This window comes from Chlorocebus sabaeus, chromosome 3 (genome assembly GCF_047675955.1).
Source record: "Chlorocebus sabaeus isolate Y175 chromosome 3, mChlSab1.0.hap1, whole genome shotgun sequence".
Taxonomy (NCBI): Eukaryota; Metazoa; Chordata; class Mammalia; order Primates; family Cercopithecidae; genus Chlorocebus; species Chlorocebus sabaeus.
This window is the reverse complement of record NC_132906.1, coordinates 81,295,530-81,321,408: the sequence shown is the minus strand read 5'-3', so window position 1 is coordinate 81,321,408 and position 25,879 is coordinate 81,295,530. Positions and strand designations below refer to the sequence as shown.

At 39.8% G+C, this 25,879-nt stretch overlaps 1 protein-coding gene across 3 annotated transcripts in view; it reads right to left on the bottom strand.

The window, feature by feature from the left end:
* Positions 1–25,879, bottom strand: part of UBAC2 (UBA domain containing 2) — a 185,341-nt gene that overhangs the window by 52,297 nt on the left and 107,165 nt on the right. For 2 of the 3 annotated variants that reach the window (XM_073014468.1, XM_073014467.1), the window contains 2 exons: positions 20,268–20,391; positions 16,455–16,502 (listed from right to left, as the gene is read on the bottom strand). In XM_073014468.1, the coding sequence (XP_072870569.1) occupies positions 16,455–16,502; positions 20,268–20,391 (172 nt within the window). The remainder of the gene's footprint in view (positions 1–16,454; positions 16,503–20,267; positions 20,392–25,879) is intronic. The other variant, XM_073014466.1, reaches the window with a different exon arrangement.

Below are 25,879 nucleotides of genomic sequence, written 5' to 3'. Positions count from 1 at the left end.
ACTTTAACTGAAACAAAGTATAATTTTGTCTCCTCAATGCTATAATAAAAAGATGCTGAATGAAATGACATTACTTGAATGATGTTTTGCTTAAAGTTGGAATTTTAAGAACCTACTGACAAGGTTAAGACTTACTGTAGTTCCATGTAATGTCTTCCCATCCACTGCGCTACTTCTGTCATATGTTACACCTATATACCTTAAAAGCTCAACAATACAATGTTGGTTCTTCTGTGCTCACGCCTGTAATCCCAGCACATTAGGAGGCTGAAGGAGGAGGATCACTAGAGGCCAGGAGTTCAAGACCAGCCTGGGCAACAGAGCAAGACCTCATCTCTACAAAAAAATAAGAATAAATAAAAAGAATCAGCTGGGCATGGTGGTGCATGCCCGCAGTCCCAGATACTTGGAAGGCTGATATGGGAGGATCCCTTGAGCCCAAGAATTCGAGGCTACAGTGAGCTGTGATTGCACCACTGCATCCAGCCTGGGTGGCGGAGCAAGACCCTGTGGCTAATTTTTTTTAAATCATATTTTTAAATAAATTAAGAAAAATATAATGAAAATGCAGTTTTCGTCAGTATTTAAGGAGCTCAAAATTTGGTAGAAGCTCTTAATTTATGGGGGGAGGCCACAGACAACCTTAAGAAACTGAGGAAGGTTAAAGATCTTCACACTCCTGTCCATGCCTTCCCTGCCCCCACAATAACAATGAGACATGAGTATATACTCACAAAACTATGTATTCCGTTTCAGCAGGACCAGTCTGTGAAGAATACGGATCCTCCACCCAATAATAAACAAAAATAAGACGGCAAATTCCGGCAGGGAAGTAGGGCTTTTGTGTTCATCTGCTTACATTTCTATCCTACCTATCTAAATATAAACTCTGAATGGGGAGGATTTGGGTTGCTTTTGATCACTACTTGGCCTCTGCACTTAGAAGAGTGTCTGGCACATGGTACTCTAAGTATTTCCTGGGTGAATGGTAAATTAACAAACGCTCCACAAAAATAAATACATTATCTTAGATCCTTTTAAAAGAAATTGGAAAGTTATGCACTCTTTTTGGTTCTAAGTTTATACTTTCCCATATGATAAAAGATAAAGAGTTCACTTGTCCATGCCACTGGCACACCAGCATGACCTTAAGTTGTCAAATAAAGTGCTACTGCACAATGTTTGAGATTTTCACAAAGGAGTAAAACATAAAGTGCTTAAAACCCTATTCTATGGAAATATGGGACAAAAATAATTACATTAGATTTCACTTAATTACTGCCAAAAGCTTTGAGAGAGCATCAGTTATTATAATACTACCTTAAATTTACACATTATTTTTAATTTTAATTTTTATTATCTCTCTCTCCTTTGTTTTTTCCCCCTAGAGATGGGGTTTCGCCATGTTGGGGTTACAGGTGTGAGCCACCATGGCTGACCTAATTTTCATGACCTCATAAACCTTTTTTACATTGGGTCTTCTGAATGAGAGAGTTTTCTTGAAATCCATAGACCCTGTGAAAAGCAGGCTTTAGAAGAAGACCATATGCTTGGATTTGTGTGTCAAGGGGCTGGGGGAGCTCTACCAAGGAGGTCTTGCAGGCCCTCAGAGCTGGGGAAGTCAAAGAGCAAACAGAGGGGCCACTGAAAAAGAAGCCAGCAGTGGTGCAGTCTCTGGCAGGCAAGGGGTCAGTGCAGGACGACCAGATAAAGCAAAAAGGAACAAGGAGCATATGCCTGGGAAGACAAGCTCGAGCTGGAGTTTGAGCACTTGGGCAACAGGAAGCAGGAACCCTGTCTAGGATTGGGGACACATGGTCACGCAACCAGAGAACCCCTGGCCCACATCCAGCTGAGAGTCTAGGCCAAAAACTCAGGCTGGCTCCGCGTCACAGGGAGCAGCCCCCCATATGCCAACAGCGGAAGCTGGGACCCTGTAAGTCTGAGAATGTAAGGCAAGAGGAAATGCTTTTCTCTTAGTCCACTAATAAACATGGGCATCGATTACACTGTTCTTCAGATTTTCCAGATGTTTAGCCCTTTTAGGAAGGGAATCATGAAATAATGCTCATCAGGCAAATAATTTAATTTGCTGGGTAGAAAACAAGCAAAACACTCTTGATCATAGACAGTAAACTTCAACTGTCCTCTGGTCCTGTTTAGTACTAGCCTGAAACCACAACAGGCAAAGGTTAGAAACCATGACTTTGCAATGACACACAGGTGTCGACTGCTTTCTTTGGCCAACTGTGGCTGAACAAAAACCCACAAGGCAAGCTGGGCCAACCACCAGTCCCACATTCAAGAAACCAATCATCTACTGGGACAACAGGACAAACCTAGGGGGCTGCTTTCCCAGGGGCATGATATTGCCTCTGCATGACAAGGAGCAGCCAAAGGAATAAATGTCCCCTTGCAAATGAGCCCCAGCACACAGACTTTGTGTGCCCTCAAGGCCTGTGGTAACCAGACCCACTGAGACCTCATTTATTCACTCCACAAATATTTACTCAATGCTAACATGTGCCAGCCTATGTTCTAAACACTGAAACATAGTAGAGAGCAAAACAGAAAGATCCCTGCCCTGATGCATCTTACATTTTCCTATTCCTTCTTCTGCATTGAAAATGTTAGAGAGAGAATAAGGGAACTTTGTACCTTCCCTAATTTATTATCCCAAGAATGTGAATGCAAATTAGAAATGCCCAAAGTTATTTCTGCCATTTGTGAAACGTTTTGAAAAGATTATTCTTTTCATGAGAGACAGAACCAGGTGCCTTTCGCAGTTACTCTGAGACTTGTTATTCTTTAAGTGCAAAATTGATTCAGATTGAATTTTCTATAGCTTTTCTATCTCATATGAGGGAATAGAAATATTAAACTAAAAAATTTTGAGGTACCCAATTAAAATGCTGGCTATCCTTCTGATTCTTGGAAAACCAAATTGGAATAGAGACAGAAATAATTAGGCTAATCGCAGATCATTCATTTCTCACATACTGTCTTAGAAACCTGCTCTAGGCTTTTCCTTTTGGGAAACCATGCATCAAGAGGATTAGGTCAACTACGCTAAGTAGAAAACTTCAAACAACAGTGGCTTAAATACAAGAGAAGTTTATTTTACCTTCATATTTAAAAACTTCCAACCATCTTAACTATAGTCAAAGCAGTTAGAAGAAAAAAATAAGAAAGGACAAAAAGGACAAAAGGCGACTTTAAGGAGCCTTCTCAGAAGTCTCACGAATATGTGTGTTTATACTTCAATGGCCAGGATGCCAGGACTTAATCCAGTGGTCAGACTGAGAGGTGAAGGATACTGAGATATGTGATCTCAGCTGGAGGCACTGCTGGCTCAGAAATACACTGGGAGGCAACTAGACTCTCTAGCACATGGAGAAAACCATAATCAGGTGCTTATATGTAAACAAACACCTTCTAATATCTATTTTAACATGGAGACCATCCTCCTTGAAAAGTTACAGGCACTTTCTTAAATGGATTCAACAAATGAAAAATAAAAATATGGGCTTACTTCAGTTGAAACTCATTTCTTACGTTTGATGAAAAACAATAAACTAAAAGTGAATGTGAAGATCTAAAAGATTTGTGGATTTATAGATACAGCCTCAATGGTGAAAAACTCAATGTTTTCCATCTAAGACCAGGAAGAAGCAAGGATATCCATTCACCACTTTTATTTAATATTCTATTAGAGGTCTTAGCTAGCATAATAAAGAAAAATAAAAGGCACAAATTGGGAAAGAAGAAATAAAGCATATAAACGCATAAAATTTATTTCCAGATGACACAGACCATCTATGTTGAAAACTCTAAGGAATCCACAGAAAAGCTACCAGAAATAATAAACACATTTAGAAAAGTTGCAGAACACAAAAACGAAATACAGAAATCAACCGTATTTCTTTTTTTCTTTTCTTTTCTTTTTTTTTTTGAGACAGAGTCTTACTCTGTAGCCCAGGCTGGAGTGCAGTGGCATGATCTCAGCTCACTGCAACCTCGGCCTCCCAGGTTCAAGGGATTCTCCTGCCTCGGCCTCCTGAATAGCTGGGATTACAGGTGCCCACTACCAAGTCTGGCTAATTTTTGTATTTTTTAATAGAGATGAGGTTTCACCATGTTGGTCAGGCTGGTCTTGAACTCCTGACCTTGTGATCAGCCTGCCTTGGCCTCCCAAAGTGCTGGGATTACAGGCATGAGCCACCGCGCCCGGCCAATCACTGTATTTCTATACGCTAGTGACAAACAATTGGGAAAACATTTATAAAACCAATTCCAATTATAATAGCATCAAAATACCAGAATTACTTAGGAATACATCTAATGAAAGATGTGCAAGGCCTATACATTGAAAATTTAAAAACTGCAAAAGGGAATTAAAGAACAGCTAAATAAATGTACAGACTTATCATGTTCATGAGTTGGAGAACTCAGTGCTGTTAAGATTGTAGTATTAGCTGTTGATTACTGAGCAACAAATTACCCAAGACTCAGTGGCTTAAAACAATAAGCATCTATTATCCATACAGTTTCTGTGGGGGCAGGAATGTGGGAGTAACTCAGCTGAGTGGTTATGGCTCAAGGTCTCTCATAAGGTTGTAGTCAGTCAAGATGTCAGCCTATCTGCACTCATCTGAAGACCTGACTGGCACTGGAGGATAACTTTCCAAGGTGGCTCAAAAACACACCTAGCAAGTTAGTGCTGACTGCTGGCAGGAGACCACACTGTGGCCATGTGGACTTCTCCACAGGTCTGCTTAAGTGTCCTCATGGCATGGCAGACGGGCTCCCCAAGGGCAAGTGATTCAGGAGGGAGCAAGATCAAAGTAGCTGTGTCTTTTATGATCTGCTCTTGGGAGTCACATTCCATCATTTTTGCCACATTCTATTCATTATAAGTATCACCAAGTACAGCTCAAACTCTAGCAGAGGAAAAATAAGCTCCACCTCTTGATGCATAAAAGAATCTGTGGAAACACTTAACAACCATTACCACGGCAATCCTTCCCAAGTTGATCTAATGCTTCAATGCAATCCCAAGCAAAATCTTGACTCTTTTTCCCCTTTTTTGAAGAAATTACAGGCTGACTGTAGAATGTATATTAAAAGTAAATGTCCTAAAATAAGCAAACCAGTTTTAAAAAAGAAAAACAAGGTGGGAGGACTTATATTTCCTGATTGCAAGACTTACCATAAAGCTGGAGTAATCAGTGCAGTGTGGTATTGGTATAAGGACAGATATATAATTAGGAAAGAAAAGAGTCAAGAAATAAACCTATACTGGTCAACTGAGTTTTGGTGCCAAGGCCATGCAATGGAGAAAAGGGTCTTTTCAATAACTGGTAATGGAACAACTGAGTATCTGTGTAGAAAAGAATAAATCTTACCCTTTACCTCAAAAGAATTATACTGAAACTGGATCATAGACCTAAATGAAATGGCAAAAACTATTAAATTCTAGAAGAAAATACAGGAGAAAATCTTTGTGACACTGGATTAGCCAAGATTTCTTAAAAAGAACATCAAAAGCACAAACTATTTAAAAAATCAGTTAACAATGAATGAATCAAGATTTTAAAATTTTGCTTTTTGGTAACAGACAAGCCACAGATTGGAATACAATTTTCATAAAACATGTCCAACAAAGAGCTTATATTCAGAATATACAAAGAATTATTTTAACTCAATTAAAAGATAAATAGCCCAGTGAACAAAATGGATAAAAGATTTGAACAGATACTTCACAAAAGAAGATATGCAAATGACCACTAAGCACATTAAAAAAATGCTCAACTTCATGAATCATTAAAGAAATGCAAATTAAAACCACAAGATACCACTACATACCCAAAAGAGTGGCTAAAGCTAAAATGACTGACAATATCAAGTGCTGACAAGGGTGTAGAACATTTGGAAGTTTCATACATTGATGGTGGAAATGCAAAATGGTAGAGCCATTTTGTAAAATAATATGGTCGTATTTCCTAATGTCAAATATACACTTTTCATATGACCCAGCAATTCCGTTCCTAAAGAAGGAAAACATATGCCCACACACAAATGTGTGCACAGATGTTCATAGCAGCATTATTCATAATAATCCAAACCTGGAAGCAAATCAAACGTCCATCAATTGGTGAATGGATAAACAAAGTATGGTATATGCTGCATCCATACTATAGATTAACACTTAATCTATTAATTGTTACTTAATACAATAAATGAAAAATTAATTTAAAAAATTGCAGAAACATCATGTTCAAATGAAAGAAGTAAAACACAAAATACTTCATATTATACAATACTAAGTATATGAAATTCCAGCAAAGGCAAAACTATAATGACATGAAGATCGGTGGTTACCTGGGGCTGGCAGTTAGATGTGGGGAAAGACAGCATGGGGCATGAAGACACCATTCATGGTGAGGAGACTGCTTTCCATACTGATTATGGTGGTGAGTACACGACTGTATACAACTACCAAAGTTCAACGTACTATACACTTAAAATTGGTGAGTTCTATTGTATGTAAATAACATCTTAATAAACAAAAAAAGGGAAAAAGAATTTTTAATATAAAAGAATGTGAAGATCTAGAAAGATCTAAAATAGATACATAAATCTTTTAAATTTTATAAGAGGTAGGATTTTAGCAGAACAAAAACAAGCTTTTAACAACAAAAAACTTCTGCTGCTTTGAAAATGTTCTCAGCTACCAACATAAACTAACATGAGAAGACCTTTGATAACATCCTATGCTGTTTATAAATAATAAATAAATTCAAAACAACACATGTCAATTTTACCATAGTCCCTTCCCAGAGACAGAAAGGAAATATCAACACAGTCAGTCCCCAAAGACAAACATTGGACACTTAAACATTAAACACACACACACACACACACACACACACACAGAGAGAGGGAGAGAGAGAGAGAAAGAGAGAGACAGAGAAAGAGAGAGAGAGAAACCAAAAACCAAAAACAAAACTACACAGTTTAAAGAGATAATCAAAACTGATGAAAAAATTTTAATTTCTTGATAAAAAGACAATGCGAAGACCCCATGGGAAAATGTTCTGTGCTGCAACGGACATGATAATCTACCAGTAATCTCCACAATGTATAAGTAAGGGTGTTTCTTGGCAACCTCTTCCTTATCTCCACTTCTTTTTCCTTTAATCAGTAACTCTACTAAACCAGCCTAATATACTTTAAATTATCCTTTAAGTTTTCTCTAAATGTTTCTTTACTTCAGATTGAGTATGGCAATGCAAGAAATGCAAGACAATGAGTTTGCTGAAGGTGAGGTTTAAGCTGCATTTTTAACTAAGCATAGAGAGAGGACCAGTTAAATATCTTGATGATTTTAGAAGAGAAAGCATAGCTATAGGCCACATTCTTCATATTAGGAAGAAAATAGAGACTGCTAATGAGAAAAAATTTTCCTTGGCTATTGGTCAGCATACAGAAGGCTGCAAAAAGTTATTGATTGTGTCTTTCAGGGCCTCTGGGGACTTTGAAAACCTCTCCATACCCAAGACTGCCCTCCAGAATCATGTCTCCATTGCTGATGAATGGGGCCTCATCCTAGTGGTGTGGCTAAGGGAAACTTTAAGAATAACTGCCTGTGCATCTCGTGGCTGGAACAGACATGGACAAGAACCTTGAAATGTGCAGTGTAAGGTGCTGGACTCACTGGGCCTGGAGCAGAACACCTGGCCTTTGTCCTGGCTCTACCACCCATCATTCGTGCAACCTGAACCTCAGCCTCCCTATCTTTAAAATAGGCAGTCCGGGTACTCTACCACTATAGAGAACACATCAAGAACCTAGTAAGGCAGTACATGTTGCAAGCATCCTGACAATCACGTAGTATAATGTTTTACAACACAGAAATTATTTTTTGACACTATTAAGTTTTTAAACTAAAAAATTATTTTTAGAATGTGTATCAAATAGACATTGTGCTAGGCAGTGAAGATTATGAAGAATAACATATAATTCCTATAAACTAAAAGGACTCTCCTACAATTCAATACCAAAAAACTAATAACCTAGTTTAAAAATGGGCTAAGGACCTAAATAGACATTTCTCCAAAGAAGACATACAAATGGCCAATAGGTACATGAAAAAATGCTCAATGTCACTAACCATCAGGGAAATGCAAATCAAAACCACAATGTGGTATCACCTCACACCTGCTGGGATGGCTATTATAAAAAACAAAAAACACCAAAAGACAAGTGTTGGTGAGGATGTGGGGAAAACTGGAACCCCTGTGCACAGCTGGCAGAAATGCAAATGATACAACTATGGAAAACAGTATGGAGGTTCCTCAAAAAATTAAAAATAGAACTAACATGATCTGGCCATCTCACTATTGGGTATACATCCAAAAGAAATGAACCAGGATCTCAGAGAGGTCTCGGCACTCTCACGTCACTGCAGCATTATTTGCAATAGCCAACACGCGGAAACAACCTATGTGCCCATCGACAGATAAAGGGATGAAGAAAATGCGGTCCATGCATACAACGCAATACTATTCAGCGCTTCAAAAAGAAAGACATTTTGTAATATGGGACAATGTGGATGAAACATGAGGACCTATATGCTAAGTGAAACAAGCCAGTCACAAAAAGACAAATACCGCATGATTCCACTTATACGAGGTATATAAGATGGTTAATTTCAAAGAATCAGAGAGTAAAATGGTGGTCGCTAGGGGCTGGGGGCAGAGGAAAAACGAGAGTGAAAAATCAGCAGGCATAGTTTCAGTTAAGCAAGACCAATAAGTGCCAGAGAGTCGCTGCACAACCCCCTACCTACAGTCAACAATAACATACTGTAACTGAAACATTTAAGAGGGGAGCTCTCATAAATAAAGTCAGGACTGACTCAGGAAAAAGGTTGGGCCAGGACTTAAATGAGTAAGATTTCCTAGAAGAAGGGATATGTGAGTGAAAGAGGGGATATAATTGGAAGAAACTGCATGTGGTTATGCAAAGCTATCTTTTAAGAGCATAGACACAGGCCGGGCGCGGTGGCTCACGCCTGTTATCCCAGCACTCTGGGCGGATCACGAGGTCAGAAGATCGAGACCATCCTGGCTAACACGGTGAAATCCCATCTCTACCAAAAACACAAAAAAATTAGCCGGGCGGGGTGACAGGCGCCTGTAGTCCCAGCTACTCAGGAGGCTGAGGCAGGAGAATGGCGTGAACCCAGGAGGTGGAGCTTGCAGTGAGCCAAGATCGCGCCATGGGACTCCAGTCTGGGCGACAGTGCGAGATTCCATCTCAAAACAAAACAAAAAAAAGAGCATAGACACTAAAGTTATGCTACCTACATTTGAATCCTGTCTCCACTACTTTTCAGCTGGTGTTCCTGGCAAATTACAATCATGTGGTGCTTAACGAAAAGGACACATTCTCAGAAATGTGTTGTTATGTGATTTGGTCATCGTGTGAACATTATAGAATGTACTTACACAAACCTAGATGGGATATATATTTTTATTTATATATATTTTTTCATACAGAAAATCAGGTGTTCCAGCACCATGACTGAATATCAGTCATTTCCCCTACTCGATCTGCAGTGCCAACACTGACTGCCATACACCAAGTTTCTACCTATGCTCCATTAGAATCCACAGGGCCACCACTGAATACGCACTCTGTTGTTGACCAAAACATTGTTATGCAGTGCATGACTTAGTTAATTTCCCTGTGCCTCAGTTTCTTCATCTATAAAATAGGGAGAATAGTCCCAAGTTCTTCGGGTTTTTATAAGGACTAATTAAAATAATATTTGTAAAGTGCTTAGAAAAGAGTACTATTAGTCAGCTTTTTCTAAGTTATACTGTGGTAACAAATTATCCCAAATTTCAGTAGCTTAAAACAAAGATTTATTTCTTGTTCACGCTACATGTTGGTACAACCCTGCTCCATTTGACCTCTTCATTCTGGAGTCTGAGGAGCAGCCCCTCTCTGGGCCCTGCTTTTCTCATGGCAAAGGGGACAGAGCAATGGTGGAACCAGGCAGTGGCTCTTCAAGCTTCTGCCTAGATGAAGCATTTGTCACTTCTGCTCATATTTTAGTGGCTAATGTAAGTCAAAGAACAAAACCTGATGTCAACAGGGCACGCAGAGGCCCTATAGGGACGGCTTCAGTAGAGAGGGGCAGAACATATTTTGACCAAATATATTTGAACAAACAAAAATACTAGACCAAAAAATCTACCACAAGTGTCTGGTACACAGTGCTGTGTGTTTGTTAAAGAAAAGTACGTGTTTGCATAATGACACGGAATCCTGAAAGCGGATGTTTGGGAACAGTAAAATATTGAGTGTCATTGGAGTGTATGGTTCACAGAAGTGACAGGGGTAGGTGAGGAGGTCACATTTTGAAAGGCTTTGAAAGGAGGCTAGATTTTTGCCTACAGGTAGAACATAAGTTGCAACAATAAAGTTTTATAGCTATTTTTATAAATTTTATAAGTCAATTCTATCTGCCAGCTTTATTAAGACAATGGCATCATTTCATTTATTCTGCACTGAACATTTAGAAATCACATGTCGACTGGTCACTACCTCCCTGTGTTAACAACGGCCTACAACACCATTTGTCATCCTGGGCCTGAGTTGCAATTGCCACAATGAAGAATATATTAATAGAAGCCTTCTTCCAGTCGGTCCTAGCTCCCGGTTGTCAGGACAGGGAAAGGTGGCATAGAGAGGGAGGGAAGAAAAAGGAGAGAAGGAAGTGCATATGGATGAGTCAACATGAATGTGAGTGTGGGTGGGGGGGGGGGGGGTGTACAATGGACAAGCACTGACATCACACTTGCTATTTTAATTATAAAATACCCTCCAAATTTGGATGTTTCCTAAGGACCCATCTTCAACTTCTACACATGGTCCTTTTACAAGTCCCACCACCCTCATGGCTTTGGTCAGCCTTGAGATTTTTGTTTGTTTGATTTTTGTAGAAACAGGGTTTTGCCATGTTGTCTAGGCTGGTGTTGAACTCTTGGGCTCAAGTGATCCACCTGCCTCAGTCTCCCAAAGAGCTAGGATTCCAGGCATGAGCCACTGTATCCGGTTAGCTTTGATTTTTCTTTGCAGCTTCTGTCCTCATTTTCAATGAACTACTAGAAAATAATCCAAATCTAAGTTTAACTGGGAGGCTTGTGCATCAGAGGAGTTACCTGACCTGCTACCTATACCTCTCTTTGGTCAATGGAGAAGCAATCTAAGGGAAAGAAGGTTAAGTAGGAGAAAAGGAAGCATGGATAGAAGAGAGTTGGGCACAAGCAGAGGTGGCGCAAAGGAACCCGCACCTACCATCCCTCGCCCAGAAGCAGGCCAAGGCCTCAAAACATACTCTAAGGATGCTTATGCTTCCACAGCAGGTTATGCTGTTTCCATTTGTTCACAGTTACTTTAAGACAGTAGTGTGGGTTTTTTTGTTTGTCTTTAAAAGTACTACAGAGGGAAGAGAGAAAGGCAAATCACAGCCCGCAAATGAGCTGTCCTGACTCCCTCCAGATGGCTCATTTTCCCTATCCCCATCCTATGATCTACAAACCCTGATAAGGCTTCTGTAATCTGGCACCATCGTAACGTGTTTCTTCTTGAAGTGCTTTAAAGATCCCCACTGCTTACAGAAAATAATCCTAACTCAGACCACATTCGAAGTCCCAAATCTTACTTTTGGGTGTAACAGATTTTTGTTTTTCCTACACTAAGGCTGCTGGATCAGAAATAATCAAAGTCTGATATACTGCACATAAGTAACAAATGCAGGAAATGGGTACAGTGAAGGGCTGCGTTGAAGGGAGAAGTCTGAGGAATATAGCCTGTTAATTCACTCTCAAACAGCTTGAAAGAGGTTCAAGTAAAGATAAATGTGTGAACTGTAATAAAAAGAAAAATCGGCAAAAGAAGGCTCTTTCTATTTTAATCATGCCAGAATCAGATCAGTCCTGAGGCCTCAGCTTTTGAGAATTAGGGTGCATCCCTGTGGTAATGACTCAGTACTATGATTCATAAAATTGCAGAAAATGAAGAAGTTCTGGGATGTAGATGGCTCAAAAGCTCTCTGCAGAACCACAAAAAGAATTTAAATGAAGTTCAGTAAGTAAGCAATGCTTTAAGGAAAAGAAAAGTATTAATGTGTAACAAAATTAGTGGAATTATGAATATATAAAGACTGACTTCAATTTTTGAAGGTCTCTCACCAGACATTAAGAAGAACAGTTAATACAGTCACTGAAATGTTGAAGTATTTGTTTAAACTGATATATGTCACTTGGCTGTAATAGCCAAGCTTTCCAATTACAATTTTGCAACATTTCATGAAAAGTCCTATTTTAAATACTAAATGTTTGCATTAAAAATCAGAACTGTCAAAGGAGGAAAAAGGCAACATAAAAACATTTATCAATGATACATGTGAATAATCTTACAGTAATCTTTAAGTACAAGGGAATCCCCCTCACCTTTCCTGGGTAGCAGCTGGAGTCTCTACTGGATAACAAAATAGAACTGAGGTCTGACAGCCATCCTTGGCAAACTAACTTACTATTGCTCCTGTAAGCTAAAAACTGTCCTCCCTCAACTCAGAAAAATGATTTAGTTATTTTCTGTGATATCACTGAAGATAAAAAGTGGTCAACTTACCTAGTAAAATACTGTACTGACATAATTTATCAATCTTCTATTTTAATCAGTGGAATACTTTAAAGTTATATATTCAAAGACATCTATAATTATGCAAGAATAAGGGACACCGAGGTGAGATTAAAAACTAGTCTAGGCCAGGCGTGGTGGCTCACGTCTATAATCTCAGCACTTTGGGTGGCTGAGGTGGACGGATCCCCTGACGTCAGGAGTTCCAGACCAGCCTGGCCAACATGGTGAAACCTCGTCTCTACTGAAAATACAAGAAAAGTAGCCAGACGTGGTGGCATGCACCTGCAATCCCAGCTACTCGGGAGGCTGAGGCACAAGAATCGCTTGAACCAGGGAGGCAGTGGTTGCAGTGAGCCAAGATCGTGTTACTGCACTCCAGCCTGGGTGACAGAGCAAGCCTGTCTTTTAAAAAAAAAAAAAAAAAAAAAAAAAACTAGCCTAAACAAAATAAATCAACCAGTACCTAGCTAAATAAAATAAGCTCAATCCAAAGTTGGCAGCTTTCCAGAAAAGCATGAGTAAAGTTTTTGGTTTCTATGATAGCAAATAACAAATTACTTATGCTTCATACAAATATCTTTGTTTAAAAAATACTCTTTCTCTTAAAAAACACGTTAATTGCCAGATTGAAATAAAATCACTGCTTAACACACATGGTTAAGTGAATTACTGGTTTCAATACTGAAACGTGAAATCTCATCAATGGGTTTTGTAACATTTCCCAAAACACTGAATATCATCTATGATTATAATTATCTGTGCATTTCTTTTGCATAGTAAGAATTTTATTTTGTTTGTATTTTATTCAGCATAATATCTCCCCAAAAAGGGAAGTCACTTGGTCTATAAAGGAAGAGGGGAAGTCATGTTGAGCAAGAGCCATCTGGAATAGGCAGTCTGTGGCTTTGTGAATCTCAGGCTTGCATCCTATAGTCAGTGGTGTGCAAATCAAACACTCACAAATAATACTGATACTCTCTTTTACAATCTTCCTTATCTAAAGTATGCCACATCACAGTAAATATTTCATAATAAAAATGAGAATTTTCTAGACAAAAAAAGAAAATGTTCCTTAAGTTCAAAACAAGCACCAACACTTATGGTATAGAACATAGGAAAACTGGCTATGATTCATGAATATTAATTATTTTAAATAAACACAGTCATCTAATTATGGTAAAATAATAATAAAGAACAAGGTTAATATGAAGATTTATCAGATTTTTTTGTCATAGAAGGTTGGTAACTTTGGCTGAATCAATGACTGTAAAAGGCTCAGAAATGTTTATTATTAGCAGGGTTCTTCAAAATGCTACATCATCTTTGAATTATATTCCAAACACACTGTAACTCTATTCACGCTTCTGAAACAAGGAATTTTTTTTTTGCCAAGAATTTTATTTTAAACGTCTGATTCCTTTTAAAAACTAAAAACAGGTTTTTAATTTTTTTAATTTAATTAAATTAACTAAATTAACCCACTACCTGTTAAACATGTGTACTGGAAAAGACTATGATCTTAACATACAATTTTAGATTTTAAAAAGACTACAAAGAGATGAAAAATGCAGCCTCCAATTCTAACTCACTGAATGTCACACAATGAAACTTTCTGAGGAGACAGCAAGCACTAAAAGTCAGGAGTCTAAAAAAAGAATAAAGAAAGAAAATGGAATGTGTTTAAAAAAACTGAGTCACATAAGAGTTACTAAAGAAGGGGACAAATATTGAGAGTAAAAGAATTAATAGTAACTAACACAATGAAGGCATATATAATAAGGTACTTCAATATTTGAATGCTTTTGGAAAATACTTAAAACAGAACTCAAAACCATTACTGCTAAGTGAAACAAATATGCCATGGAAGAAATAGTACATCCTTAGGCAGCTCTCATGATCAAAGCAATGAGCTCCTTCTTTGCTGTTCTCAGGTTGGTTAAGTCTGCCTCAGTCACGCAGCAGTACTAACTGCGTGAGCCTAGACTTGGGAGAGTCTGGCACCTGTGTCCCAGAGAATCAGTCTAATCCCAGGATGGCCCTAAGCCACCACAAGTCTCAAGAATACCAGACGGATAGCTCAGGCGTTTTTGAAGACTTCACAGCAGGGTTTAGTTCCGTGGTCCTAAAGCCAAATCAGGTATCTGGGCAGATGTGAAAATTTTTAGGGAGGAGAAAACAAAGTGACTTGGAGCCCCAGAATCTTGGCTGCAAGCATATCAGCCGTGGGGAACGAAGGCATAGTTTTAAGCAAAGAATGAACACAGAAAAGGAATAATAAAGAGAGCTTAAAGGAAGAAGAGGGGTAAGCAGGCACACAGGATGACACACTGGCCCCAAATACCAGTCATTCACCCAAGAAACAAGGATAGTGATAATTTACTTGAAATGTATGTAGTCCTTGCAGTGAAATGTGTATTATTATGAATCCATTCTGTCATTTTTAGTCTTTTCCAAGAAAGAAATTAAAACTATGCTCTATAACCCCTAGTTAAAATTTATTTTTATAAATCTGGAGGTTCAAATTTAAGTCATGGATGAAGAATAAAACTCCATTTCATGCTCTAATTTCTTTTTAAATACCTCATAGAGAATTTAGGACAAATGCTTATTATTAAAATAAAGTACAATAGCATGGGCAAGATGAAAAAATTCCAGCACACATACTGAGGCTGCTTGGTTCATTCCCTTCTTCCATGATGAGTCTTTGGGTCAGGGCCAATCCACCTGACTTTCCAGTTGCCATTTTTTCTCCCTTGTGTGACAATATCTTTTTACAAAATGAGCAGACTATCTCTCCCTATTTTTCATAAGTCCAACTTCTTCACATTCAGGCTTTTTTTCTTTTTCTATGATTTAAAAACGATAACACTGACAAGAAATCCAGCTAAAACTTTCATCAAAATTACCTTGAAAGCACAAACTGGCCTCCCTTGTCTCAATTTTCCATGTGACTGGCTTTTTTTTTTTTTTTTTTTTTTTTTTGAGACGGAGTCTCGCTCAGTCGCCCAGACTGGAGAGCAGTGGCGCCACCTCGGCTCACTGCAAGCTCGCTCTGCCTCTCAGGTTCACGCCATTCTCCTGCCTCAGCCTGCTGAGTAGCTGGGACTATAGGCGCCCGCCACCGCGCCCGGCTAATTTTTTTGTATTTTTAGCAGAGATGGGGTTTCATCATGTCAGCCAGGATGGTCTCCACCTCCTGACCTCGTGATCCACCCGCCTCGGCCTCCCAAAGTGCTGGGAATACAGGCGTGAGCCAACGTGCCCGGCCGTGACTGGCCCTTTTTAATCACTACAGAAGTAGCATTGAGCCAGACCTGCCATGGTTAAACGAATGTTGAGAGCCGGGTGCAGTGGCTCATGCCTGTAATCCCAGCACTTTGGGAGGCTGAGGCGGCAGATCACCTGAGGTCAGGAGTTCGAGACCAGCCTGACCAACATGGAGAAACCCCATCTCTACTAAAAATGCAAAATTAGCCGGGCGTGGTGGCGCATGCCTGTAATCCCAGCTACTCAGTCTCCTGCGGCAGGAGAATCACTTGAACCCAGGAGGCAGATGTTGTGGTCAGCTGAGACTGCACCATTGCACTCCAGCTTGGGCAACAAGAGCGAAATTCTGTCTCAAAAAAAAGAATGGTGAGACAGTTGAATATGACGCACCATCTAAATGGGACAATTTTCCTAATGTTTTTACAGGAGAGAGAGAGAATTGGGTATAAAAAGGTAGTCACACTTACAAGTCCACTTATGGCTACAATCCAGATGTAGGAACCAGAGGTGAAAAGCTATAAAAGAAAAAAAAAAAAGGCAACTAAAAATAAAATTCAACTGCCAGTCACAGCACACTTATTTTTACATAACTACAGTCATGACCATTTATATAAAGTATTAACTATATATGCCATAATACAGAGAAGCAAATGGAAAATTAGTAAATATCAAGAGTTATTTAAAAGAAAATTATATATTAATTTTTTTTATTCAGACATCAGACTTTGTATAGCCTAAAATAAGTTGAACCTGGCCCACACCCCATGCAAAGAAAAATAAGTGAAACCAAAGTATGATGTTATTTATAAACTTCAACTGACTTAAAGTAAAATACTACATATAAAGAAATTATTAGAATTAACAATATACAAAACAGGTAATCACCATCCCATGCTTGGCAATGATGTGATATTTATGTAAATAACTTTCTCATTTTAATTTCTTAACATTGTTACCCTAAATTTAGATGGGAAGAACCCTCCAGCCTACTTAGGTCTATATTCAACGGTAACTTTCTCAAGTGTTGATATTCTCAATCTAGTTCACCCAAGGAAGAGCAAACTAAATCACAGTAATGAAGTTAATTAATGGCAAAAGTAATTAGAATTAGATCTCATGAAATTCTTCCCTTTGTTTTCCAAATAGTTTATATCTTAGAGTTGTGCTCAGGGTAATTAAAAAAAAAAAATCAAAAGGACTCTGAAAATGTTCCTGCAACAAAGAAATGATTTGTGGGTTATTGTTGGTTAATTTTTAGAACTTTAGATTGGGGGTTTACTTCTGATTGTAGAGGAAAAGGCAGGATACTCAGGCAGGACAGCCCAGGTTCATCACTGGCATTGTGCTAGATGAAAACCTCAAAGTTCTGCACACTTACCAAGGACACACAGAAAGAAGACAGACACAAAAGGTAAGAGTTGACATACTCACACAGAGAGGCTGGCAAGCTTTGCTCTAGTGATAGGCTCACTTAGAAATGCGCACTGGCTGCAACTTTAAATTTGAATCTTTGATGTAGCACGGACGTTTGTTCAGTGGAAATGACTCTGATAATAATGATGGGAACCATGCAGACAAATATTTTGCTGTAGTTTTCTTCTACAAATAGAAGGAATAACAGACTAGCTAACACTTTCTATGTGTCAGGCACTGCTCTCAAGGCACTTCAGCAAGACCGAGTGGTTAAGCAATTTGCTGCAGGTCAACAGCCAGCAGGTGGTGGGCTGGAGTGTATCCAGGACTGCCTCCACAGTCATGCTCTCCACTCTTCCATGTCTCATATGCAAGTAAAAAGAGCATCTCATTTTGTCATTAAAAAAGTAATTTCCTCTGGGTTCTGAAGCCTCTCATTGCCTGTGTGGTCGCCAGTATGTCTGCCTACGTCTTGCCAGTGTCTGTGTGTTTTCTCATGGCTGGGCTCCTTGAGGACAGGGGCTACATCTCACTCAGTGGGTGATACTGATTTAAGTATCGGATGGCTTGAGAGCCCATAACATCATAGCCCATTGCACAGGGCATGATGTTATGGGCTCTCAAGTCATCGGATACTTAAATGAGTCTTAAGCATTTTGGCTCTTCCGATTATGATTCAAGTCTTCATTCATTCATTCATTCATTCATTCATTCATTCATCCAACAATGTCCCTAGTCGTAATGGGGAGAGAAAAAGGCACAGAAACACACGCAAAGACTTGGAGGGGAGGGAGGCAGGCAGAGGATGTACACTTTAGCAATAAGGAGTTCAGTTACACTCCTTCAAGGTGGGCACAAGTGGGAGTTGACACCAGACAGGCAAGAAGAACCCTACATGCCATTCATGCTAAGGACCTAGATTTTATCAAGGAACCAATGAGGCATCTCCACCTCTATTTTCTGATCTCAACTTCTCCCTCTCAAAGTTACCGGAAATAATACAAAAATAATGGAAATTTATATTATTTTGAAAAACTATCCACGGTAGTTGCATCTACCTTTCTGCTTTCAGCAGGGCTAAGAGGGATGCCTCATGGTGAGCTGTGTAACACTGCAAAAACTGCACTAGATATTAGGTTGGTGGAAAAGTAATTGTGGATTACTTTTCCACCAACCTACTACAATGGCCCTGTGACAAAGGCCATGCTGTGTCTCTTTATCCAACTAAGATCCCCTTTCCCCGAGAGATTAAACATAATACTTATTTTGCTTTATGCCAAAAACAAAACAAAACAAGAAATACATTCACAATCTCAGAAAAATGCATGGTGGTAGCTATAGAGACATAAATTATTAATTAATAGTAACCAATTGACTTAGCTCTTATTATCTGTTCAGATTACACTAAACACTTCATGCTATCCTTCAAATACCTCTATAAGGTAGATATTACCATCCCCACTTGATAGATGGGGAAATGGGGGTTCAGAAAAGGTAAGTGACAAAGCAAATCATTACCAGACCAAGTCATTAAACCGAAACCCAATGACTTGGCTCCAAAGACTTTCCACAATGCCACACTGAACTCCTACTCCACAGTTAATAAAACAGTGTTTTCATTCTCAAAGATTCTACATAGCTTTAGAGTTCGAAGAACTATATAGTCAATGTGAGGCTCAGAGGGGTTCCAAGACTCAATCCAAGTCTCATGGCTGGAGAGAGCCAAGACAGGACTAGAACTTGGGTCTCCTGAGCAAGGTCTGGAGTGCTCTTCAAATTCCACATGGCCTCTGTTATAACAGCTTTAAAAATATTAAATCTGCTATAGCAAATCCTACTCATAAGAATCAACTGCAGAAACGGGCTATTTGGTTACACGGATATCAGGTAGGATCAGGGGGGCGTTTAACAGTACTGGGGTTGAGAGATGGAGAATAAACAGATTTCAAGAGAAACGGTTGTAAAAGTGGTAAGAAAACGCCCCAGATGAGCCATTGATAACACATGACAGTAGACTGGAGAAGTGAGAGGAAATGCTAAAGGTTAAAAGGGGAGGGAGGAAGGCATTCTGAAGCGACTCTAGTATCCGGTTATATGTGCGTGGGATAAGGAATGTTATGAGTATTAATCAGTGGATCAAAAGGCCAAGCGACACATGGTGACACAGAAGCTGTAGAATAAAACTACATCAAAAGCTGTGAGAGTAAAAGAAAAGTGACAAGTAGTACAGATAGAAAACTGAAAATCATTCTCCTACCACAGACCTGGAGCCCAGCAGGGAGCAACTGACATTTCACTGAGGATTGGTAAAGAAGCTTTTCAAATGTAAGCTGGACAGTAGTACTCTAGCAGTCTTCACAGCAAACCATTTAGCAAATGGTGACACTACCATCACAGCTACACAAACAAGGAAATAATGAAGCTGACAATGCTTCTTGAAAACTCCAAAGCTCGGGTTGGTAGAGCACACTCTTCCTCAGAGCTTTATTTGCGACACTGTATTCAATAAATTAATTTTGACACTAATTTTCTACTTTCTACTTTCTGATTGTTCTCATTTGTTTCCACTTCATACTATGATTGTTAAAAAGCACTCACATGCAATTGTACACGAAATGAAAATATTTTCCACAGATACAAATTACAGTGAAAGCTCTTATCAGATTTCTAAAGACTATGAAAGTATTCTAGTACCTTCTATACCTTGATGTTCTTCTTCTGTAACACTTCCTTTAAACATTTGATATAGATCATGAAGCCAAGATTATGGGGGAAAGAAACCATTGTTTTCAAGGAGATCAAATGAGAGAAAGACCAAAAAAACCGATCTGGTTAAAGAAAAGTGAACATAAAAATGCATACTGTACCTGTAGTCCCAATATATAAATCAGTGTCTTGTTTGTGATGGACAATGGGCCCAGAATTTGTGCCACTTGGACTCTTGGTATGGAGCAGTAAAATGGTACAAACAGAGCAAACACAGGTGCCAGGCTATGCAAACAAATAAAAAAAAATCACTATAATAGTGAATTTTAAACACCAATGGCAGATGTATCTTTGAAGTAACACTGCTTATAATTTTATTTCAGTCTGAAAGCATAGTCTTAGATATACACATTGATTTCCAAATATGCATCATGTCCAAAATAATTTGTACAGAACACTTTATGAAAACTCTAATCATTCTATCCTTACTGACCCTCCTGAAATCACCGCAAAGAAGTGGTTCAGCACCTACTAATTGTGAGAAAAGTGGAGGCAATGTTTTCTTCCCAGGTATTACTAAAATCTAATGAGAAACTAGACAAACCAAAAGCAGCAAACATTAGAATTCTTCCCAGTCAAATCCAAAAGCCTCATCTCAGGCCCTGTCTAGTGATCTGTCACCATGGCTCTGACACGGTTCACCTCTGGCCCTACCTTCCTCACATTCCTTCCTCCCTTTGTCTGAAACCCTGTTTCTCAGTGGTTGACCAGCGATTTCTTACACCACTCTTCTGGCTTCTCCATGGTTCCATTATAGCCTTTTCTTCTTGCTCGCTCATCTCATATAATCTCAGCCCTTTCTATAGCTTGGGCTAAGAAAATGAAGTGAGACCTAAAACTGCCTGCCCATTTCTGAATGTCAATTTGACACCTTCACCTTGACAGATTCAAAAGTCCTATGTGTCTTTCTACTTACAGTCTTGCTTCTCTCTGATCCATTTCTTAACATTGTTGGCAGTATTCTCTTCCTAAAACACAACTCTGATCACATCACTCCCTTGCTTAAAAACCCTTCCTTCCGGCTGGGCATGAGCGGTGGCTCATGCCTGTAATCCCAGCACTTTGAGAGGCCAAGGCGGGTGGATCACAAGGTCAGGAGATCGAGACCATCCTGGCTAACATGGTATAACCCCATCTCTACTAAAAATACAAAAAATTAGCCGGGCATAGTGGCGGGCACCTGCAGTCCCAGCTACTACTCGGGAGGCTGAGGCAGGAGAATGGCATGAATCCGAGAGGCAGAGCTTGCAATGAGCCAAGATTGCAACACTGCACTCTAGCCTGGGCGACAGAGCGAGACTGTCTCAAAAACAAAAAACAAAAAACAAAAACAAACAAAAAAAACCTTCCTTCCATAGGCTCCAGTATCCAAAGATATTATGCTTCATAAAGATGTGATGGCAAAGCGCCCCAGTTCGCTCTCATCACTGCAGATTGTTACCACTGTCCTCCTCTCTGCTTCCCCTCATCTGGACCATCACACACAAGGCCCCCTCAAAAATCCACACAGCTGCTCCTTGAATACGCTGGCTGCTTTGACTCTCCACTGATGCAGGTTCTGCTTTCCACTTTCAGTCCTAGGAAACTCAGCTTGTGCAACACTGCTCAGCTCTTCCCACAAGACTTCTCTGACTCCTCCTGGCAGCTGGTGGCTTTCCTCGTGGCCCCCAAGCTATGTCAGTTTCACTGCTGCAATGAATCAGTGAATCAATTGCGTGCCGAGGATGTCACGGCAGGACGCCCGGCATAGGAGCTACAACTATGTCCAAGAGAAAGAAGCAGTCCTTGACCTCAAGGAACTCATCACAGGACTGAAATCTTACATTCCTACAAGTGCTGGGCAGGTAATATGAATGAGTAGAGTGGTTTGGGCACAAACTTGCACCCGTTTTTCATTAAACACTTGGCTTAATTACTCAGTCTGTTTTATTTTCCCACTTTTGGGAAAATGGCACCAGAAAAAAAAGAATTATTTCATTATCACAAGAAAAATGCAAAAAATGTGTTTCACTTCTACAAAGAACTGTCCTTGGTGCCATTTTGTGGAAACACAGGACCCTCCTGGCCTCTTGTGCAATATCTCATCCTTGATAGAGACCATGTTATTCTGAAAAATGCACTGTCCTCTCAATTCTACTATTAAAAACAAAATCAAACCAAAATTTAACAAACACAAAACAAACGTGATAAATGGCAGCTGCATCAACAGCTATCAACACAGATGCAGCAAATGCTAGAACAGGGAAAACTCCAGCTGATAAGGCCTCAGCGCAGGCACTGTGTCAGGACTGGAGACACAGAGATGCCAGATACACCTGGCTGGCCATCCAGTGAGAAGGATGGCAGGGACCGGGTGGCAGACGGAGGTGCACATCACAGCAGGCTCCCACCGCCACTTGCCCAGTCTAGAATTCCTCACGTATCAGACCTTCCTCCCAGGCTGAGCACCCCAGGACAGGGAAGAAGAGGCAGTCCTGGTTCTCCTAGCACCTGGCACAATGCTTGGCACAGTTTAGGAGCTCACTACATTTAGGGCCACAAAATAATCCTTATTCTAGAACAACTGTTATGACTCACATTTGAATTGACTATACAGAGTTCTCAAAAACCTCAGATTATTAATTAGGAGAGAAAGCATCATATTTTATCTAGCTTTGCCTAATGCAGATTCTTATACATGATCCATATTCAATATTGGTTGGATTTTTTTAAATTAACAAAGCAGTTTTTAAATACTACACAAAATAACTGCTTTTGTCCAATTACAAACCCAAGCACTATTGATTAAAACAGCTGGGCCTTCTTTTCATGGAAAAGTATGAGTTAGTCACTCCCGGGCATAAATCCTCCAATGCCTCCCCACCTACAGTCATGAAAAAGACGTTCCAGGCCCTGAGTCTCCATCCCCATCCTGATCCTGTGCTCTGCAGGACAGCAACTTCTCAGAGAAGCCCTCCCTGACTGCCCCATTTCAAACCACACCTCCCACCCTCTCAGCCTTCCCCTCTGCATTCTCTACTCTCTTCCTGACTTTCTTCCCCCACAGCACTTACAGCCTTCTCATCACTGCCAGCCATCGTCTATCTTAAAAGTAGAATGGAAGCTTCACACAGACGGGGATTTTGGTCTGTTTTGTTTGCTGTTTTATCCCCACTGTCTAGAATTGTGCCTGGCATAGAGTAAGGTTTCAATAAATATTTGCAGAAGAAATGAATTTTCCTTTAAAACAGTAAAATCATACAGCAGAACTTGCCTTTTGTTTTAAAAAGCCCCCTTCCTTTTTATCATTTTTAATGGGATTAAAACATATGGTTTCATATGTAGCTCAAAATATGGTCTGCTCTCTTGGTGATTATGAAACCCTACCTGGGGAGCCAATTGCACCAGAGGTCTCTTACCACAGAACATGCCCTTCGAGTTGCTTAATTCACAGAAGTTCTTCTGTTCACATTTAGTAATAAAGTACAAATAATGATGTTATAACTAAATAATCTAAAGCAGAGTTCTTGTTTGAGGTTACGTTTCAATGTAAACTAAAAAAATACTGGTAGAAATTTTAATGACCACTGTTTACATTTCACATACCAATAGAAGTTTAAAAATTCCTTAAAAAATACTAATCACTGTATAATTTTAAATGATGACTAAATACTAGGCCACATATACACATTTCAGACCAAAACTACACAGGCTGTTCTGTAGAAATTTTCCATTGCTATTTCTATACACACAGACTTCACAAAGTACCATAATGTTATTAGTCATTGACCAGTCTTTTTCTTTTCCTTATTTTATGACAACATCTGTTCTTTATACTGTCAACAGTAATTCAGTTTGACCTTTTTTCATACTGTGAAGAACTACCTTCTGGAAGCCCTTTCTGGCTTAAGCAGATGAGGCTGTAGTACAGAAAAGAGAAAGCAGGTTATAAACATATCATCCATCCTTTCTTTTTTTCTTTTATTTTCTTAAGACAGGGTATCTGTCTGTCACCCAAGCTGGAGTAGAGCGCAGTGGCACAATCACGGCTCACTGTAGCCTCTAATTCCTAATCTTCTCGCCTCAGCCTCCAGAGGAACTGGGACTACAGGTGTGAGCCACCACACCTGGCTAATTTTTAAACTTTTTTTAGAAACAGGGTCTCGCTGTGTTGCCCACACTGATCTCAGTCTCCTGGCATCAGGCAATCCTCCTGCCTCAGCCTTCTGAACTGCTGGGATTACAGGTGTGAGCCATTGCTAATTCATCCTTTAATATCACTAATACTTACAGAGCATCTACTGCTACATATTCATGATTGCACTCGATAGAAAACAGAAAATAAAATAACACAGACGCCTGTTCAGGTTGCAAATGTCCATTTCACTTCTTCTACAGAAAAGGTCACTGAATGTGGTGGCTCACACCTGTAATCCTAGCACTTTGGGAAGCCAAGGCAGGCAGATGGCTTGAGCTCAGGAGAGTTTGAGACCAGCCTAGGCAACATAATGAGACCTTGTTTCCACAATAAATAAATAAATAAACAAACAAACAAAAATTAGCTAGATGTGGTGGCATGTGCCTATAGCCCCAGCTACTTAGGAGGCTGAGGTGGGAGGGTCACTTGAGCCCAGGAGGCAGAGGTTGCAGTAAGCCAAGATTGTGCCACTGCATTCCAGCCTGGTCAACAGGGTGAGACCCTGTCTCAAACAAACAAACAAACAAAAAAACAAAAAACTGTAAAGATCAACTCTACTTTTACAGTACAATCGCAACTCAAGAAACCCTGGTAACTTTCAACAGCAATAAAACAAGGTTTGTGAGCTTATGAAATGATCTAATATACAGCTTTAGTGGCCTCTTACAGGATAATGACCCCATCACCTCTTCATCTGTCTGACTACTCTGATATCAAAAAAAAGGGGCTGGGTACGGTGGCTCATGCCTGTAATGCCAGCACTTTGGGAGGCCGAGGCAGGTGGATCATGAGTTCAAGAGATGGAGACTATCCTGGCCAACATGGTAAAACCCTGTCTCTACTAAAAATACAAAAATTAGCTAGGCATGGTGGCGCATGCCTGTAGCCCCAACTACTCAGCAGGCTGAGGCAGGAGAATCACTTGAACCCGGGAGGTGGAGGCTGCAGTGAGCCGAGATCACGCCACTGCACTCCAGCCTGGAGAGAGCGACACTCCAACTAAAAAATAAAAATAAAAAATAAAAAATAAAAATAAAGTAGGGGGACAGATCCAGTTTGTCAGAGGAATTACTTTAACTAGTTGAGTCCTTCACTATATAAAAATGTTTTACTTAATATAACTATTCAAAATTAAAAGCTAAAACCCCACCAGAATGGTCTTTCAACAAACTGAAAAATTTATCAACAGTGCCTTCTTCAAGTACTCTGCAGTCTAAGTTTTGTTTTTTGTTTGTTTGTTTGTTTGTTTGTTTGTTTGTTTGTTTTGAGACGGAGTCTCGCTCTGTCGCCCAGGCTGGAGTACAGTGGTGCGATCTCAGCTCACTGCAAGCTCCGCCTCCTGGGTTCACGCTGTTCTCCTGTCTCAGCCTCCCGAGTAGCTGGGACTACAGGCGCCCACCACCACGCCTGGCTAATTTTTTGTATTTTTAGTAGAGACGGGGTTTCACCGTGTTAGCCAGGATGGTCTCGATCTCCTGTCCTCGTGATCCACCTGCCTTGGCCTCCCAAAGTGCTGGGATTACAGGCGTGACCCAC